The 19,905-nt window shown below is 38.6% G+C and overlaps 1 protein-coding gene across 6 annotated transcripts in view; it reads right to left on the minus strand.

Annotated features, from left to right (window-relative positions):
• Positions 1-13,358: 13,358 nt before the first annotated feature.
• Positions 13,359-19,905, minus strand: part of PHKB (phosphorylase kinase regulatory subunit beta) — a 202,563-nt gene continuing 196,016 nt past the window's right edge. For all 6 annotated transcript variants that reach the window (XM_082607431.1, XM_082607432.1, XM_082607427.1 and 3 more), the window contains 3 exons: positions 16,924-17,031; positions 14,777-14,917; positions 13,359-14,124 (listed from right to left, as the gene is read on the minus strand). In XM_082607431.1, the coding sequence (XP_082463557.1) occupies positions 13,987-14,124; positions 14,777-14,917; positions 16,924-17,031 (387 nt within the window). In that variant the 3' untranslated portion in view covers positions 13,359-13,986. The remainder of the gene's footprint in view (positions 14,125-14,776; positions 14,918-16,923; positions 17,032-19,905) is intronic.

Consider the following 19,905-nt stretch of genomic DNA (forward strand, 5'->3'; position numbering starts at 1 on the left):
GCACTCCAGAGAGGTGGTGCTTGGGTCACTGCAAGACAACATTTTCCCAAAGGCAGCAAGACAGACACTAAAAGAACAGCAGCAACAGAAGAGAGCAGCCGCTGCCCAACTCCCTGCCCCTCTGGTCTGGAGAATTCACGGAGCCTCTGGCCTGAGCTGGGGGGTGGTGTGCACTGCCCCTCTTTAGTCAGAATTCAGCTGGAATGGCCTTTGGTGCAGCCCCAGAGTGGTAGTGGGGATGAGGACTGAACTGGGCCACTACGCTAGGGGGAGAGGAACCATCCCAGAGCAGGCTGTGAGGGTAAAATGGGATGATGGCTGGGAAGTGTCCTTGAACAGGTGACTAATGTTGTCCTGAATCATTAACCGTTGGAAGGATTTGGTGAAGATTCATGGAGCCCTCTAGCCCAGCAGTCCCCAACCTTTTTGGCACCAGGGACCGGTTTCGTGGAAGACAATTTTTCCATGGACGGGGGGCGGGGGGGGGAGGGGAATGGGGGGACGGTTCAGACATTAATGCCGGCGACGGGGAGCGGCAGATGAAGCTTCCCTGGCTCGCCCGCCGCTCCCCTGTTGCTGTGCAGCCCGCCTCCTAACAGGACGTGGACTGGTACCAGTCCACGGGCAGGGGGTTGCGGACCCCCTGCTCTAGCCTGTATGGGAGCTTTGGGCCAAAGGCTCTGTGGTCACCGTTCTAACACCAGCGCAGACATAGTAAAAATCAGGCTCCTCTCTGTACAATAATCCAATGCCTGAATACAGTTAAAACTTCATTTTATACATTGTGTACTCAGATAACTACTATGCAGACTGATGGTATTACACCAAGCAACCTTCAATAATTAGATGCTAAAGTGTTATCCTTGTCAGTGCCCTTTCTCATTGATCACCCGTTTCTCTTCATAATGACCCTCTGTGATGTGGAGGGTGATTACTGGTTTCCCTCATAGTCTGTTGGGGAGAGGGAGCCATTAGCGACCTACAGGTGAGCACATGTTTCCTTTAGTTAATACTATGTACTGTTGCCGTGGTCCGTAAGTTAAAGAATCAAAGGAAAATTTCACTGGCATAATGTATTTTAATCAAACAGTCTCCAACTAAACTCCTGTCAAGGATATGGGGCCCTGGGTTAAAAGTAGAAGGAATTGTGTTGGGATCAACCCCTGCCCCTACCTCTACCTCCACCACAGAGAAAATTAATGGCACTGCCCTAGATACATTTGAGAAAACCACTTAACTAACTGCTGATTCTGCTATTTCTAGTTATTTACTCCGCTGTTCAATAGAAGTTGAAAAATCACTTGTATTATTAATTTGTGTGATATATTCCAGTTTCAGAATGTGACTCGAAAGCTGTTTTTACAAAGCAACATTGGAATTCTCAGCTTCTTGCTTTCAAATGACTATAGTCATTCGTCAGTGGTTCTCATAAACGTCAAGCTTACATTTTTTACCTTTCATTTTCTAGATGAGATAAACATGTATAGGTTTACTGAATTCTCGAACTCTCTCACTGCACAGTCATACACAGAAGTACCAAAACAGCTCTTAATCCCTTTCCTATTTTCAGACAATTACCTCTCCCTTTAGGGAAATCCCCATTCATATTAAATATTTATTATCCACTCTCTTTTCTGTCCATCAAGAAGCATTTATTCAACTTCTGTTATAAGTTTAGCACTGTAATGAGTAGTGGGTGGCATGGACATATATACACTACCAAACGTAAAATAGATAGCTAGTGGGAAGCAGCTGCATACCACAGGGAGATCAACTCAGTGCTTTGTGAGCACCTAGAGGGGTGGGATAGGGAGGGTGGGAGGGAGGGAGATACAAGAGGGAAGAGATATGGGAACATATGTATATGTATAGCTGATTCACTTTGTTATAAAGCAGAAACTGACACACCATTGTAAAGCAATTATACTCCAATAAAGATGTTAAAAGCAAGAAAAAGTATTTGGCAGTGGATAATTCTAGAAACAGAAAGCGACTCTTTCATCTGCTGCCAGTGGGGGAACCCAGGAAGAACAAAAGAACACAAAAGGACATTTGGGGTATAATAGGGAGGGGAAAAACATTGATTCAGAGCATTGTAAATGTGGAAGCCATCCTGCAGTTTGTTCGGGATTTCCTTCAGGGATTCTTGACTCCCCAGGATAGCATCCTTTCTCTCCTAAGGCAGCAAGACAAAGACACATACCTTACAACCCCATCTAGGTCACTATTCTTTTCAATGGGGGCCCAGGGCTGGGGGGAGGTGTGTCATGGACTGTAATTTGAAAATAAAAGGCGCCCTTCCTCATGGAAGATGTACACTTCCTGAGTTAGACACTGGACCTCTGGGTTTAAAAAAAACCATTCCCCTTGAGGACAACCCACCCTGTTTCAAAAACCACCACTCTAGCCAGCCTCTCCTATAACCTCAGGAGGTGGGCTAGAGACTGGGAGAGGCTTGCTCTGGGATCCTTTCAGTGCCTGGCTACAGTCTCTGCTGCCCACCTCCCCTGACCCCACTGCAGTGTCCATAAAGAATTTCAGCTCCAGGTGGGGCCTCACCAGGACTGAGGTAGGGGCACAGGTAGAAAAGCTTCTGTCTCATCACCTGCTCTGGCATATACATGCTATAGTTTAAACCAAATCCAGGGTCTGTTTTGGATGGATCTTAAAAATGGTTACGTTTTGGGTGGGAAGAGATGGTTATAAGCCCTACTGTCCCTGTCAATCAAATATACCATGTCCGTGGGAGTTTTGGCCTAGGGAAGTACCTGTCCAAAAGACAACCCACCAAGTGTGATGGGTTCTAAGGAGAGCTATCCTTAGTTGGGTTGGGGACTCCATTAAGGGTGGGGGAGGGAGGATGCAATGCAGCAGAAATGGAAGAAAGTTTCCATTCTTTCGTGTTTACAACAAGGAGGATTCTCCCTCCCCTGAGGACACTATTTCACACTTGCTTTTTCTTAGCCATTGTTGTCATTAAAGGAAGATAGATGGTAGATAGATAGATAGATAGATAGATGGTTAAAAAATAAAATTAACCCAAATCAGCTTTTTCAGAAGGTGAGTGAATTAGCAGTGATGTAAGAGGCCAGATCTGAAACCATGTCAATCTCTGTTCTGATCCTAGCTGTGCCACTGAGTTTGCCCAGACTGTTTAACCTTTCAGTTACTCAGTTTCCTCATCTGTGAAATGGGAGTACTAACAGTGCCTTCCTCAGTTAACCCTAACCCTAATAGTGTTAGGGTTAAATGTGATAAATCATTCCAAAAGCTTAGCAGAGGTGGAGCCAAAACTCCTGATGGGCATCATGGGGAGGTGTCCCAGGTAAATCTATAGGGAGGGTCTGGGCAGGATCCCAAAGGAAGTCTCTGGGTGCATGGCTCCCTGGCTTTTCAGTCATCTCCTGGGGCAGCAGGCATCCTTTTTCCGGGCTGAGATCTGAGTCTTAAACCATGTTTTCTCTTTGTCCCATTTATGATTTTGTGATTACAGACAGTGAGACAGGCAGGCAAGCAGTCCCACTCCCTGCTGAGGAACTTTCTCCTGGTTCAAGCCAGATGTCAAGTGGGCAATTACAGAGAAACAAGGCCATCAGCATCCTGGCAGTGGAAATAGGAAGATGTCAGATTCTGAAGACAGAAGTAAGAAGACAATGGGACTTGGCAATTGAGGATGAGGGCTTTAAATATGACCACAGGCTTGGTGATAACGGGGATGCCATAGTGAAGAGACCTTGAAGCCAGAAATGGGAAGTGTTTATACTGGGGAGGAAAAACAAGTTCTATAAAATTTGGATAAGAAAGGGTTTAATGAAAGATGGTAGGACAGATGAATGTAAATTTCTAGTGGACAAATAAGAGATACAGTGTGTATATGTATACACACACATATATACGTTTTGAGGATACAGGTGATATTTAAGGCAAGAGAATGGAGGCACTCTTTGAAAGACAGCACTTAGCAACACAGGGAGTGAAAGTTTAAAGCAAAGGGGTTGATGCACACAGTTACATAAACGGAAGATGGATTGATAAAATGGCAGAGTTGAAGGGACCTTTGCAAAAATGTAGCTCAAGTAAATCACTTTAAGGATAAAGAAACTGAGGTTCAGAGAGCATCAGTGATTCATCAAGTGGTCCACAACATCCAGAAAAATGGGAGATCAGGGGCCTGAGACTAAGTTCTCAGACTCCTAGTTTTTGTCCTTTCCCACAGTTCTAGGCAGGAGACCGGGAAATGGCTGTGTGCAAGGTGAATGTTTATTAATACTGACCACCAAAAAGAAATTGGCAAGCATGAGCTTCTAAATTGGGGTAAAATAGACTTATGAGTCAAGGAATTAAGAATGTTAAAAAAGTGAATGCCCTTTGTCCTTTAACATAGATCAATGAGAAACAACAACAACAAAAAAGCAAACCCAGAAAAATACCTTAAAATGAAATGGAATCCTTAACTGAGGGCTGATTAATGATTTCAAGGGCTGGAGAATCATTCCCCTACTTTTTTCAGGATAAGGAAGTGGCAGAAAACATTGGATTCAAACGATTTCATTTCTGCTTGAATTCATCCTGCTTCTTTTCAGCCCAGAGTCGTGCATGAAGTTGACAAGAAGAAAAACTTGATTGCACTGCCAAACTTCTAGGTCATAAGCTGTACTTTCATAATTTGAAATATCTCCATCAACAAACAATTGAATCTGAAGAGCTAGAAATCCATGTTGCATGAAGGATTTCTGATTATAGCACCCACTTTCAGGCTCAGAAAACAAACACTTCTCTAAATGATCCAAACCCCTTCTGAACCGATCATCTCTACTGGTGGTTCAGCTGGTATTTGAACCAAAATTGTCACTTAAACCTACCTCTGTAGTTCACTATACTGACAGCACAAGATGGGAGAGTTAATTATCCACCTCGCATTGTACTTCTCTACCAAATGCAGGAAGATGGCACTTGATGGTGAGTGACTGATGTTATTGAGTTTCTTCATTCTCATTCTACCGTGGGCTCAAAAGAAGAGTAAGATGCACTCACGCTGTGAACTTTCGTGCTTATTTGGTACCCTTCAGTGCGTTCTACAAGATGGAACTGGGACCTGCTTTTCTATCAGATGGATATGCCTCAGGTAATCTTTTTGAAGCAAGAAGGAGGATTAGCCAGGTTGCAGAGTAAATGTTTCTCTTGGAGCAGCAGGGGTTCCAGCTCCCTCATTTAGGGAAACTGTTCCCTTGGGTTCCCACTGTGCTGTTCCTAAGGTGCATCACAGAGGAACCGATGCTGTTGCAAAGTAGGCATATGGGCTATGGGACAGCAGGAGAGTCCCTAACCGTACCCCAGACTTCTCAAATCTTCAAAAATAGATGAGCTTGTTTCTTCATGAAGTATCTTTAAACCAGTCATGTAACAATGTTAATATGTATCAAAAATTTAAATTTTCCATTTAAACTTCTTCTGCATATGTGAAATAATTATTTCATTGTTCTGAGTGCTAATATTGTGAACTGGAATCTGACTGTTCAGACACTATTTGTGGGGCCTTGGATAAGACACTTAAACTCTGTTCCTCAGTTTCCTCATAATGTAAAAGGAGGATACCAATAGTTCCTACCTCGTAAGGTAGAGCTAATATACATAAAGCACTAAGCCCAGTGCCTAGGATAAGTGCTCAGTAAATGTAAGCTATTATTAGACTCCTTTATTACTCCATTAAGCTAACAAGTAGTATAGCTATGTAATGTTTTCTTCAAAAAACCACCTTTTCGATTTATTGTTTTTGTTTTTGAATTAATTTGTTTCACTTTATCATTTTCTTTCTTGTGCTTTCCTTATGCTTTATTTAAAAATTTATGGCAATGAATATTTAATTCATTTATTTCCATTCTATCTTGTCTAGTACTATGTTTAAAAATATGAATTTTTGTCTGAATGTGGTTTTAGCCTTCTTATATGTAGTAATTTGATTCTAGTATAGATATTCTGAAATTTCAATTTTGGTTTCAATTTAGAAAGGAATTTCAAAATTTCCAAGGGCCTGGCTTTTTTCTTTTCTATTTCGGTTATGAAACTAGGGTTTTTGTTTGTTTGGTTGGTTTTTTCCCTTTTGCTTTACATAAAAGAATGCAGTCATTGCTATTTCTAATTTTGAACTGCTTGGAGGCTATCTTTGGCAACCCAAATTTGGTCAACTTCAAAATGTTTTAGGGGAACTAGAAGGTGTAATCTCAGTTGTTTGGATATGGAATTAAATATTTATGTATTAGTGATTATACTATTCTCATGTTATCATTATTTGTCTGTAGATTTAATTTGTCTACGTTTTTGTTTCTCCTTGCATTTTCAGACACTTGCTTTATGTATCTTGATACTTACACTGGTTAAACAATTCTTTGTGTTACATTCTTTCTGTCCAAATAACTGGGATAGTTTCTATCTCTGGACAGAACACTGGCTCAGTAGTCAGCGACGGCTGTTGTAGTAAGCAGAGTGTGTTGGGGAGGTGGGGACGGGCAGAGACTGCTGCACAGTTAGAAAGAGACTGAAGCAGTTTGGCTGCCACATTCGCTGTAGTCATTGTCATCCCAGCCCACAGGAATGGGGAAGGAGCACGGAGGGGCAAGCAGGGAGGTTTATGGGTCAGGCCTATAAATGGCACTCATTAGTTTTGCTCACATCCCATTGGAGAACATTCCCGTGAAGTCACAAGGCCACACTCAACTGTGAGAGAGAATAGACTGTATGGCAAATCTGAGCAGCCATATGCCAAGCTATAATTGTTACTATGCAAGTGAAGAATAGATTTTGATGGACAGCTAGCAACTTCTACCATGATGCTGTGTTTTGTTTTGTACATTGAATTAGGCCACTGTATTCTAGTTAAGAATTTAATGCTTTTGTAAAATTTTAATTCAATGCTGTCTGATAGTAAAGAAGATAGTTGCAGTCATAGTGGATCTATCATTATTCTTTTGTTTTCTATCTTGTGCTATATGGTCAATTTTCTAAACACCCCCCACCCCCACCTTCTGGTAATTTAAAATTACTTTTGTATTTCAAATGGTAAACTTTAAAAACTTTATTTCTTGATTTATTAACTTTAAAAAAAATGAAGTGAATATTGACACCTTACTGTGAAAGACAAGGGAATTAGCTCACTCATACTTCCTTCTCAGCCCCCACTGAGTTTTGTCAGCAAGCTCTAGGATTTTTGTCCCAGTCCATAAGTTATATTATTTTAAATTGTGAAGTTTTTCTTTCAAGTCATCTTTACATTCTCCTCTGTAAATACAAATTGCATTGTTAATTTTATATTTTAATGGATTAATTCTTATGTTTTTAATGTATCAAGTTTTCTCCATTACTGTACTCTTCACATTGATCCCCTTGATTGACTGGATTTAGTCAAATATTATTTTCAAGAAAGGTTCATGGTTGTTACGATTCCTGAGTTACTGCCTATTTAAGAATTCTTCATTTGCCTTTATAATTGGCTGGGAAAAAACTTATGTCACACTTTTTTTTTTTTTTTGCTGTACGCGGGCCTCTCACTGTTGTGGCCTCTCCCGTTGCGGAGCACAGGCTCCGGACGCGCAGGCTCAGCAGCCATGGCTCACGGGCCCAGCCGCTCCGCGGCATGTGGGATCCTCCCAGGCCGGGGCATGAACCCGTGTCCCCTGCATCGGCAGGCGGACTCTCAACCACTGCGCCACCAGGGAAGCCCCTATGTCACACTTTTTGTGTAACATTGAACTGATGTGGAGAAATTCAGCCCTACCTGATGGGATTTTTTTGATCTGAACTTCTCCAAGATGTTTCAGTGTTGCTCATTCTGTATCAATTTTTTTCTGAAACAAGATGTGTCCTCTTTATCTTTTAGTTCTTCCTTATTTAGGGAAAACTTTATCATATCTTTGAATTTTTTTTTTCCTGTGCCAATCATAGCCTTCTCTACCTACAGATACTAATTCTAGGTTGGATCAATCTTGTCTGTTTCTTTTCTTTTCCATTTGCATTCACTGTGGTTATCTCTCTGATTTGCCAATCTCTCAGATGAAAAAATCAAAATGCCCACTCCTAGTAGCTATTCCCTTCCTTGGGGAGCATGACTGTGGCAGTCATGTGGTTTGCACACTGCACAGAGGTGCCCAGTTGAGAGCGTAACAGGGGGCTGAAATCCAGTTTATGCTAGGCTCTCTGAGCTACGTATCCTACGCTAGTATGGGTCTGTATCTACTCAGAGAAAGGATCTTTTTCTTTGCACAAAGGTACTAAACCTTGTGCCCACAGGGCTGAGTGTGCTCAGAAAGGGTGCCTTCTTCTAATTCACACAGCTGTCAAGTGGGCTGGCAATAGTCCTGCTGGAGAATAATGTGGGACAGTGTCATGTGTGGTGGGGGAAGAACTTCCATCCTGGAAGGACATTTTCTGTTTCTTTTCCCATAGATGCTGATTCAACTCACATCTGATTCCCTCCAAACGCATTAGGTTTTTCATAATTTATCTACTGACCTTGTCTTCACCCTGTACAGCTTCTGGGAGGCCAGAGGATAGGAGCCAAATACAAATTCCTATGGGTCTTTTGTCTTCCTGCTGCTATTCAGAGTTTACGGTATGAGGTTGTACTGCTTCCCTAGTTTGAATGCTGCTGACGTTGTTTTGCCGATCCTTTCTCCCTCGTTTTCCATTCATGTTTTTAGTTTCTGAGATATAGTACTTTTATGAATCCGGCTGCATACTACCATACTTCCAGACTCCCCTTGATTTAAGGGGAGTCTCTCTGTGCTGTTATAACTATGTTTTCACATTGTGTAGATTCTTCTACTTTTACATACCATGTATTTAATATGCATGCTCATGAAGTACTTTTATCTGAACCTTTATCTTTAGAGTTCTGGTGAAAAGTTAAATTTATTCAGGTATTCTATAAATGTTGTTTGGTATCCGTAAGGCACTGCAAGCTTATCACATATTGGAGATGACATAAAGATGATCCCACACTCTGATTTTTTTAAAACTGAAGTATGACTTTTTCAGACTTAAATAAAATTGAAGGAAATCTGGAAAACACCATGCTTCTTAAAATGATGTTCTGGAAATGTAGCTGAATTGGACATTCAGTGCGGAGTTTCCTAGACATTGCTTGTACAATAAACTTACACAGTGAATCTGCTGTTGTGATATAGGAAGCTTTAAATTAGATTTAAGTCTTGTCATGCCTGGATAAATGTGCTAATATTTTCAGTCAGTCTCTAGTACAGCTGTTAAAACATTTTGGCTCTGTAGGCCAAATGGGGCTTCTAAACTTCATGAGTTCTGTGTTCTAATTCTTCTTATTTTTTTCTTTCCTAATTAGAAAACAGACATTGGCTTCTGTAGAGGGAATATCAAGATTTATTGATCCCAAAATACCTTTCAGAACAACAAATTTTGAATTTCATCAAAACACAAACTCGATACATACATCACAGATTCTGAATGCCTTCAGTAGTGGAAAACTTCAGAATTCTACATATGTAACATTTAAGCAGGAAGCTAAAACTCATATATGCATTTGCAAATGATGTTTGATTTCAGCTAAGACAGTGGCTGATTCCTGGCAACTCTGCTCAGCTAATCGGACTTTTTAATTCTTAAAAATATAACATAGTTCCTTTTCCCCCATATTTCAGCAAATATTAAATATTTCAAGTTTTTTTTTTCTTTATTTCCAGTTGCCCTAGCTATGAACTGTCAGTCCTCAATTCTCTCCATGGGTCTCATGTTTAAGTTTTTTTCATGCTTGTTTTATAAACTAGCTGCTTCATTATCTTTTCATAAACTCTCTTAATATATCAAGTCAAGTATTATCTCCTTTGTCATATCCCTCTCCTTAAGATGTTCTTGACCATCAACAAAATGAAAAGACAACTTACTGAATGGGAGAAAAGTATTTTCAAACCATATATCTGATAAGGGACTAATACCCAAAATATATAAAAACTCATACAAAACAAAATTCAATTAAAAAATGGGCAGAAGATCTGAATAGATATTTTCCCAAGGAAGACATAAAGATGACCAACAGGTACATGGAAAGATGCTGAACATCACCAATCATCAGGAAAATGCAAATCAAAACCACTATGAGAAATTATCTCACACTTGTCAGAATGACTATTATATAAAAAAAGAAATAACAAGTACTGGTGAGTGTGTGGAGAAAAAGGGACCCTAATGCACTGCTGGTGGGAATGTAAATTGGTGCAGCCACTGTGGAAAACAGAATGGAAGTTTCTCAAAAAATTAAAAATAGAACCATCATACAATTCAGCAATTCCACTTCCGTGTATTTACCCAAAGAAAATGAAAATACTAACTTGAAAAAATATCTGCACCCTCATATTCACTGCAGCATTATTTTCAGTAGCCAAGATATGCAAACAACTTAAGTGTCTATTGATGGATGAATGGATAAAGAAATATTCCACTATATATTAGCCATAAAAGAATGAAATCTTGCCATTTGCAACAACATGGATGGAACTCGAGGGCATTATGTTAAGTGAAAAAAGTCGGACAGAGAAAGAAAAAGACAAATACCGTATGACCTCTCTTACACGTGGAATCTAAAAATAAGCAAGATCATAAATACAGAGAACAGATTGATGGTTGCCAGAGGTAAGGGGCTGGGGGTGAGAGAAATGGGTGAAGGGGTCAAAAGGTAAAAAGAAAAAAATAAACAAATATGATGCATTACTGAGCAACAACAACAACAACAAAAAAAGAAGAAAAGAGAAGCAGCATTTGTTTTTTTTCTGGACGCACAAACCTAAAAGCAGGATGGAAGTAACCAAATTATCAATTTCAATTCAAGTTACTTTCCTCTTTAACCATAATATTACAAGAAAACTTACACTGAAATATAAGCCATATTTTAAGTAATGTCCATGCTCATATTTTACCTGTTCTCTGAATTTGCATATGGGGGTGGGAAGAAAAGAAAAGAATACAGTGAAAAAACCATCTATATTACTCTAAGCCATTTTGTGCATAGTGAAATTGTTTTTTCTTCCCAAGAAAATGTAAAGTCATTTCTTTTTCTTAACACACATTCCAGATATTTTAAATGGATATTTCCTCAAAGAGCTGCAAAATTCACAAAGGAGTTCCTTGAAGTATTTTCACTATTGTAAATAAGCAAACAAAGAAAGGCAAATCTATATATGTGTGTGTGTGTTTTTGAAGAAAAAATTAAATATATGTATAAATACAAATTCAACATACATACACATATAAATAGGAATTGAATCTATGTAAATACATTTAATATATGCACGTTATGTGCATATTAATTTTCCCCACTGAAATATTATTTATTATTGCTTTTTTTTAAGGAGTTCAGATTATTTCATGCAAATCTAATTAATCTTCAGTACTTTTTCAAGGTGAATAATAAAGCACCATTAGCTGCATTTTTTTTTTATGTTAAGGATAAAGAGAATCAAATATAACAACAGAACAAGCTCTTTTCCTGTCACTCAAAAAAGATGCATTTTTATATAGCAAACATACAGAGTTCACAAATAATACAATGTGATAGATACATTTGTTGCATGTGTGTGTACGTGTAATTGGCTCTCTGTATTCATGGGTTCTGCATCCACAATTTCAACCAATCATGGATCGAAAATATTCAGGAAAATAAATTTCAGAGAGTTCCAAAAAGCAAAGCTTGAATTTGCAGCGCATTGTCAACAATTTACACAGCGTTTACATTGTATTAGGAATTGTAAGTAATCTAGAGATGATTTAACGTGTACAGGAGGACGTATGTAGGTCATGTAAATACTATGCCATTTTATATAAAGACCTTGAGCATCCATGGATTTTGATATCCATGGGGAGTCCCGGAACCAATTTCCTGTGGGCACTGAGAAAAGACTGTACAGTTTGACTGACTTTAGTACTCAAATGCATCCACATTGCCAAATATAAATTGTTCTAGCTCTTTCAAATTATTGATCATTAGAGACAAAAAAATTACTTCAGTGATACCACTTTTATTTCCTATTATTTATGTTACTACTGGAATTTTCTTCAGAGCCAGATTCATGCTCTGAGTCAAAGGGAAAACTCAAATTGACTGACTAGTGAGGAATTCTCAGTGGGCAATGAGCGCTTACAGCATTTATCTGAAGGCTTGCAAAAGTGGTTTGTAATCCAGTAAGATCATGGTTCTGGACAGAAGCCAGTGATTGGTTTGGAATCAAAGATAGTGCAATCAGATAAGATAGCATTAGGCCAGAACTCCTGAAGAAGCAAGGAGAACTCCTAAACTAAATCATCCACCATAGCCTGAATCAACTGTTACCGGCTTCTCCCCAGTGGGTTTTACCAGGAAATGTGGCAATCTGAGACTACAATCACATTAGAGGGAAGAAAAATCAGTCTGGGGTAGACTAGTGAGAAGTACACAGATTCTGTAATGACATACAGAAATCTGAATTCTTTTCATATTACAAGTGGAGGAATTCATTACATAATCTGGACCATAGTATTCTTACCTGTAAAACTGGGATAACAATTTCTATTTCATATGATCAGTATGCAAATTTGATATTATAATTCATGTGAAACACTTAATACATAACAGGTTCTGAATAGATGTTATTTTTCTCCTTGATTTCCGAAAAAAAAAAAAGTTCTATTTGGTCAGATTTTTACCTCATTTTTCTCAGTTTTGCCAACTGCACACATATGATTTCTTATGCAGGATCTAGGCAGTGTACCTCAAAGTTATGAGGAATGTGCCTGACTCTGCAGATTTTTTCACGTGCTCCTGCATCCATTTATTTGATATCAGTTTGACTTGTCACTGAAGCTACTTTGTCCCTTCTTTCTTAGATCCTTTCAAGACTCTACAAATGGGCTGCATTTTCTGTGACAAGTTTGACTTCTCAGGTGAAACTCAATAATAAGACTGGTCAGAAAAATGACTCTCTTTGGGGCCAAGGCTCAAATTAATGGGCTTCACTGTAATATTCAGTAAGGAAATAAATTCATAAAATTTAAATGTTTAATCTACTTTATATTTTTATTAATATTTGCTTAAGTAAATTTGGTAACAAAATATGTGTAATTGTAGGTACCATAGATTCTCTTCCATTTCATCTCCTTATCAATTAAATGAAAATATTCAGGAGTAATAAACTTGATACTGTGAGTAATGGGAACAAAGAATGTGTCCAGATATATTCATTAACTCAGAAATAAAATTTAATAATTTTTAATTTTGTTTTTTATGAGTACAAACTAGGTTAACAGTCCACACTTCTGAATAATCTTACTTAAATTCTGTTTTTAGTAAGAGCACAAAGAAAATATTTAATCAGGCATAGATTTATTATTTTAGTTCAACCACTACAGTTAGCACAAATACAAAACCACAATCATGTTTACAAGGCAAAAATTGTATAATAGCTCTGTATACTAAAATATTATCAATAATGCAGTTTGAGAATCAAAATATCAGCTGGCTGATTTTGCTTTTATGATGCATACTGGTATCTTTTTCTAGCATTATAATGCCACTTAAAAAAATTTACCATTCTTTCAATATATTTTCATTCCTAGTACACATAATTAGTTTGAAAATTCATTTAATTGGCAGTAAGGTGGGAATTTAGTCCAAAGTGCAAAGACTCATTTTGATGAGCTGTGTAATCATAAAACATGCAGTGAACTTTCAATTCATAAACAATTACTATTGTTCAGTAAAGATTATTATTGTAGTGGGCATAATCATGGAACTTATTTTCACTTGATTATAAGAAGTTCTTACCATCAGATTGCTTATGGCATGCAAGAGGTCCAATAACTCTGCCAAGGGTGTGGCAACCACTCATCAGCACGATCAGCCCACACATTAATGGTTGCCTTGATTAAGCTTCAACAAAAACTTAACACACTTCTGGAAAACCTGCCTCAACAGAGTCTCTAACACCTTCCTCACTAGCTAACCCGACATGGGTCATCATTGCTTGGCTTGACTTCTCCTTCCAGCAGCAAATTCATCACGACCTTTGTCAGATAGCTGCATGTTCCTCTTTTTCCCAGCGGGGGAGTATTGTAAAAGGAAGTCATGTCATCCTACAAAGGAAAACAATAAGCAAGTTGTTTGATTTTTTTGTTGGTAAAGAGTTGACAGGCAAAGTCAGTGTCAGCCTAGAGGGAAAAATAAATTCACAGAAATATTTCCTCATGGAAAAGATGAGCTTCTTGAGTTTTTCTTTTATTTTCCTGAGGTGTCTTCTCAGCATATAAAACAAAGACAGACATTTTTAGTATTCTCCTCTTTGCTGATAATTTTTATTTACTTAGGGAGCCCTTTTACTGACAAGCATAAAATATTAAACAGAGAGCATGTAAGGGACTATATTAGGTAGTACACAGCACCAGTGTAGTCTATTACTCATTCCCATCCTCCCCAGAATTTAATTTTATAGCCTTCTGGAACCTATGGCTCTTTTCTGGTAAAACACATTTTAACTGCTAACTATAAAAAGGAAAATTGATCTCTTCTTAGATTTCTTTTTAGTTAGAACTTCATAGCTGAATTGACTAGTAATTAACTAAAAAGTAACATTAATTCCTTAAATAAATCAGACCTCCCTCTGCCTCTCAAGTACTCTATTTAGTACTCCGTAAATCTGTTTCATAAGTTAAGTGATAAGAGATTAGGGATATTTTGAAGAATTGAGACAAAAAAGCAATTCTACAAAAAGCTATTTTGTCTACTTACTTGTTTTTCAACTTCTTTTAGTCGACTCTCATCTTTTTGAAATTCATGAAATGCTTCTTTCACCAGTTTGTCTAGATCTACTTTGTCTTGAAATTCTAGCTCAGGGTTTCTTTCCAGTACAATGGATACAACCATTAGTAACTAGAAAAGACAGACACATTGAAAGCCAATGATATGAACCATAAAAGCAACACAGTCTGGATATGTTTTCATTCTTTACTCAGACTGACGTACGGTCCTCATATTCCACAGTGTGTTCTGTACAATGATAGGCTTTAGGATCATCCAGGATGGAATCTTCCTAATCTTGCAAATTAGTAGCATGAGTTCTGTTTGGAAACCTCACTTTTTTTTTCATTTTATGTATCCCTGTAGCTGTATGGAAATGTTTTTTAGCTACTTAAATAAAACTAATAACTTAGAAAAATGACTTTTCTAATCCTGTCAACAGTACATAGTGCCCTATTCACCCAAAGTGTCTGAACTCTTTCTGATCTTCAGGCCTTAATCCTTGGTGGCAAGACACCAAAACAGTGTCCAGTAGAGCACAGGCTGCCTCGGAAGAGGTGGTAGGCAACAAAGCCAGAGAACGCAGATGAGTTCAGTGGAGATTCTGGATCTAGGCTCAGGATCAAATGACTTGGGAGTCTAGCACCCCAAAATGAGTATAATTCTGTGACATCATAGTATTTTTCAGGGGACAGTTACGTTTTAAACAATATACTTTGACTCTTTATGACATGAGTATTATTTGGTTTGTATAAGCTATCTTAGTTTAAGGCATCATCCTATTGTTTGGCTACCCTATACATTTATCTAAGTAGTAATGTTCATTTTATATGACAAACTGTAATATGCAAAGATTGTATCTGAGTATACAATGCTTGGTAAAGACTTTCTCATGATGATTATGGCTCCTAAGTTGGACATGGAACAGGAAAAAGGGCTCATAATTCCCAACTTGGGAATCTTTCTGAATGTATTTTATTGAAATGCTTCCCAAACAGAACCGGAAAGAACCAAAGGAAACAGAAAAATCCAGGGGTCACAATGTGGGAGACCTTGGGGCAGGGCTTTAGTCAAAAGAATTTGAAGTTTTGCTCAAGTACTAAATGTAGATTTCTTCTGCAAAGAGAATGACTTTATTTAAAGACAACTATGGGCTCAAGATACCAAAAGGTTAACAGCACAAGGAAGGCATTCACCTTTCTAAAAACCCCATCCTTTCTTGACCCAGTCTCTGCCTCACTCCCACATGCTATGACACTGACTGGCTGATATTCTTTCCCAAATCCTGGCACATCAGAGATAAGGCTGAATCTCACTTAGCTGACCGTAGCTCCAGATATGCTGGATTTTAGGAGGTGCCACATCCAGTTCAGCACTCACTGAGAGCTTCTGTATCAATAAGACATATTACCCACCCTCAAGAAACACAAAGTCTGATGGAGACATTCCCAGAGAAACAGACAAAGTGAGGATGAGCTATACATTATATCATTCATTTGAGGGACTCTCTATGTATTTTTTTCCCTTTTTCTTTACTTATTTATTTATTTTCTATGTATTTGATATAATGTTTTAAAATGGCAAAAAAGCATGTGTACACATGCGCATGCATGTGTGTACATTAGCATTTAACTTTATAGGGAGCAATGATGATACACAAAATTACACGCCTTCTCTGTTCACAGAGAGATGTCTAGAAAGGTGTCCCTCAAAATAATAGTGGCAATCTATTGTTAGTGGATATAGAGACATTTTTGGCTTTCTTTTCTATAATTTTCTGAACTATTGAAATTTTCTACAATAGTCATGAGTTATTTCTGTAAACAGGAAAAAAAAGACAAATAGAAAAAGGTCACACTTCCTCTCTTTCATGGTATTGTTGATGCACTTACTGTGGGGGTGAGTGTATAGCTGAGAAAGTTGGGCAGTTAGCCTTTCCACCCTGATGGATTTAAGATGTTTGAATTGTTCATGTGCTTCAGCTTGGGTCAAGGATGGCCATCTTCTCCAGGACTCAACTGGAGATTTGGGTTAGGTGAGGAGTGGAATTCCTGGTCTCTTGGGCAGTTTCCTTATACTAGTTTTCAGGGAACAGATAGAAAGTACTTCTTCAGCAATCTACATTTTAAAATACAAACCTCCACAACTATCTGTCTGTATTTTGGCTGGTCAATATTTCCCAACATGTCTTCAACAAGGAGAGAGAAATTCATTTCATACATGGTCATATCTGACAGGGTTGGTTGCTGAAAGAAATAACTCAATATTAATATGCTGCATTGTTATATCCTGGTTCCCACTTAATAGGAAAATTTCATTTTCTAGTCAATAATCTTTTTCAACTTCTACAAAGCCTTAGAGAGCATTTTCAGCTATATGACTGGATTTTATATATGTCAAATTACTGAAGCCAACCAGCTGACTATTGTGATAAATTAAACCTCCTGTTTTTAGTAGTTATCTTCACTATATTAATGTTCTTAGGGAAAAGGGACTATATTAGAAAACCACTTCAATACACAAATGGAACAGCCAAAAATTGAGACAACAAATAAGAGTACATATTGTTTTCAGAATTAACACAAGAAGTTATGCTTGCTGTCAGACTTCAGCATGTAAGTCACCTGCTATTAAATTAATATCATTTCTGTGGCAGGTCCTTTCTGAGCTGGCAGCATGCAAATGCATACAAATAAGTGAAACAATATTATGTGCAGAGAAAAGCAAAACAAAAAAAATTGTTCTCTACTCTACTCTTTCTATTTCATTTAAGACAAGGGTATTGCAAAATCTTCCATTCACATTCCACAAACCAAATGAAAGCAGAAAATAAACTCAAATCTGAACCATATCTGGACATGGTAGATAATCTTCAAAGGATGGAAGGAAAGGCTCTAAATGTTAGGCTTATATGGTGGAAAGCAGATGGAGTCCCCAGAATTATTACCAGAGATGCAGAGATGATGAGTCATACTTATTTGCTTTTACCTCAGTGATGATTTACAGTGAACTTAATCACAGCCTCAGAACAATGTCTACCTACGTATTACTCAAAATGGGACCCAGCAGAAATGTTTCCTTTCAATCAAATGACAGCAGTGTTATCCTGCTTGGTATAATAATGCCTCAGTCCTATATTCAGTATGGTCCATCTATTGTATTCTATATTCAATACAATCCAACATAATGTTAATGTTTACAGGTAGTACCTAATTTGGGGAAAATGAAGCTGGTTGTTCAACAGGGTACAGGCGTACCTTGTTTTATTGTGCTTCACTTTACTGCACTTTGCAGTTTTTTTTTTTTTACAAATTGAAGGTTTGTGGCAACCCTGTGTTGTTATATGACGGTTACCAATTTTTAGCAATAAAGTACTTTTTTTTTTTTTTTTTTTCGGTACGCAGGCCTCTCACTGTTGTGTCCTCTCCCCCTGCGGGGCACAGGCTCCGGACGCGCAGGCTCAGTGGCCATGGCTCACGGGCCCAGCCACTCCGCGGCACGTGGGATCTTCCCGGACCGGGGCACAAACCCGTGTCCCCTGCATCAGCAGGCGGACTCTCAACCACTGCGCCACCAAGGAAGCCCAATAAAGTACTTTTTAATTAAGGTACATACATTGTTTTTTTAGACATAATGCTATTGCACACTTAGTAGACTACAGTATAGTGTAAACATAATTTTTATATGCACTGGAAAACCAGAAAATTTTATGTAATTTGCTTTATTGCAATCGTCTGGAACCAAACCTGCAATATTTGAGATATGCCTGTAATTATAACTGTTTAGATGTCTAGCAATGAGACTAATGGGGTTACAGAAGAAAAGGAAGAACTTTTCATGGGTTCACATCAATTTCCTTTTTTTTTTTTTTTTTTTTTTTGCGGTATGTGGGCCTCTCACTGTCGCGGCCTCTCCCGCTGCGGAGCACAGGCTCCGGACGCACAGGCCCAGCAGCCATGGCTCATGGGCCCAGCCGCTCCGCGGCATGTGGGATCCTCCCAGACCGGGGCACGAACCCATTTCCCCTGCATCGGCAGGCAGACTCTCAACCACTGCGCCACCAGGGAAGCCCTCAATTTCCTTTTAATATATCTCATTTGAAAAGTCAACCTAGCTAGTATGCAATACAATAGTTAAACCTAGAGAAGAGACATCAAGGCTGCCTTATTTTCCAATCTCTGAAAGAAGTGGCAACTGTAGCAGAGAAGTTAAGAGAAAAGGCTCAGAAGTCAAATTGCCGGGGAAAGGGGTTGCACTCTGGGTCAGCTACTTCCTAGATGTGTGACCTTGGAAAAACCACTTAGCTGTGCTTTAGTTTCCTCATCTGTCAAACAGTAACAATAAAGTACCTACCTCAAAAGACTGTTGTGAGGATTAAAGGAGCACTTAGAAAAGTGTCTGGCACATAAAAATCCTTAACATGTAGTTGTTGTTAGCAAGGAGAAAGTACTAAATGTAAGTGGCCCAGGGAATTAGACAATTAAAAGAATATCTGGTAGGTATTAGCGGGCGTTGGGAAAGAAGCTAACGAAACATTGCCAGAGTCCACTGTACAGGGACACAAGGCCTAGCAGAAGAAGCAGGACACGAACAGTAGAGGCCAGTTCCCCACCCACAAGAGACAGAGCTGCTCCATACAACGGTCACAGAGCATCTGGGAAAGGGCTGGAGCACCTATACTGGCAGCCGACAAGAACAACTCAACAGTTTGTTAATAGCATAAAGAATCCTTTTAAAAAGTTCTTATTCATTTTTGAAAATAAATAATAGATTCACAAAGTTCAAATTCTGAAAGGTTAAAAAGGGTTTTCAGTGAAAAGCTGCTCTGTCCCCCCAGACCACAGTTCCTTTTCCCAAAGGCAAAGACTAGAACGCTACCAATTTCTTGTGGATCCTTTCAGAAATACCCTATGTACATATAAACAAAATGAATATGGGTGTGTGTATTTAAGAATATTTTATTTTCACAGATATAGAGATCAAACTAGTAGTTGCCAATGGGGTGAGGGAAGAGGAGAGGGGCAAGATAGGGGTAAGGGACTATGAGGTACAAACTATGTATAAAATAAATAAGCTACAAGTATATACTATATAGCAGTGGCCCCCAACCTTTTTGGCAC

The sequence above is a fragment of the Mesoplodon mirus genome (genome assembly GCF_964341445.2).
Source record: "Mesoplodon mirus genome assembly, chromosome: 19".
In the NCBI taxonomy this organism is placed as follows: domain Eukaryota; kingdom Metazoa; phylum Chordata; class Mammalia; order Artiodactyla; family Ziphiidae; genus Mesoplodon; species Mesoplodon mirus.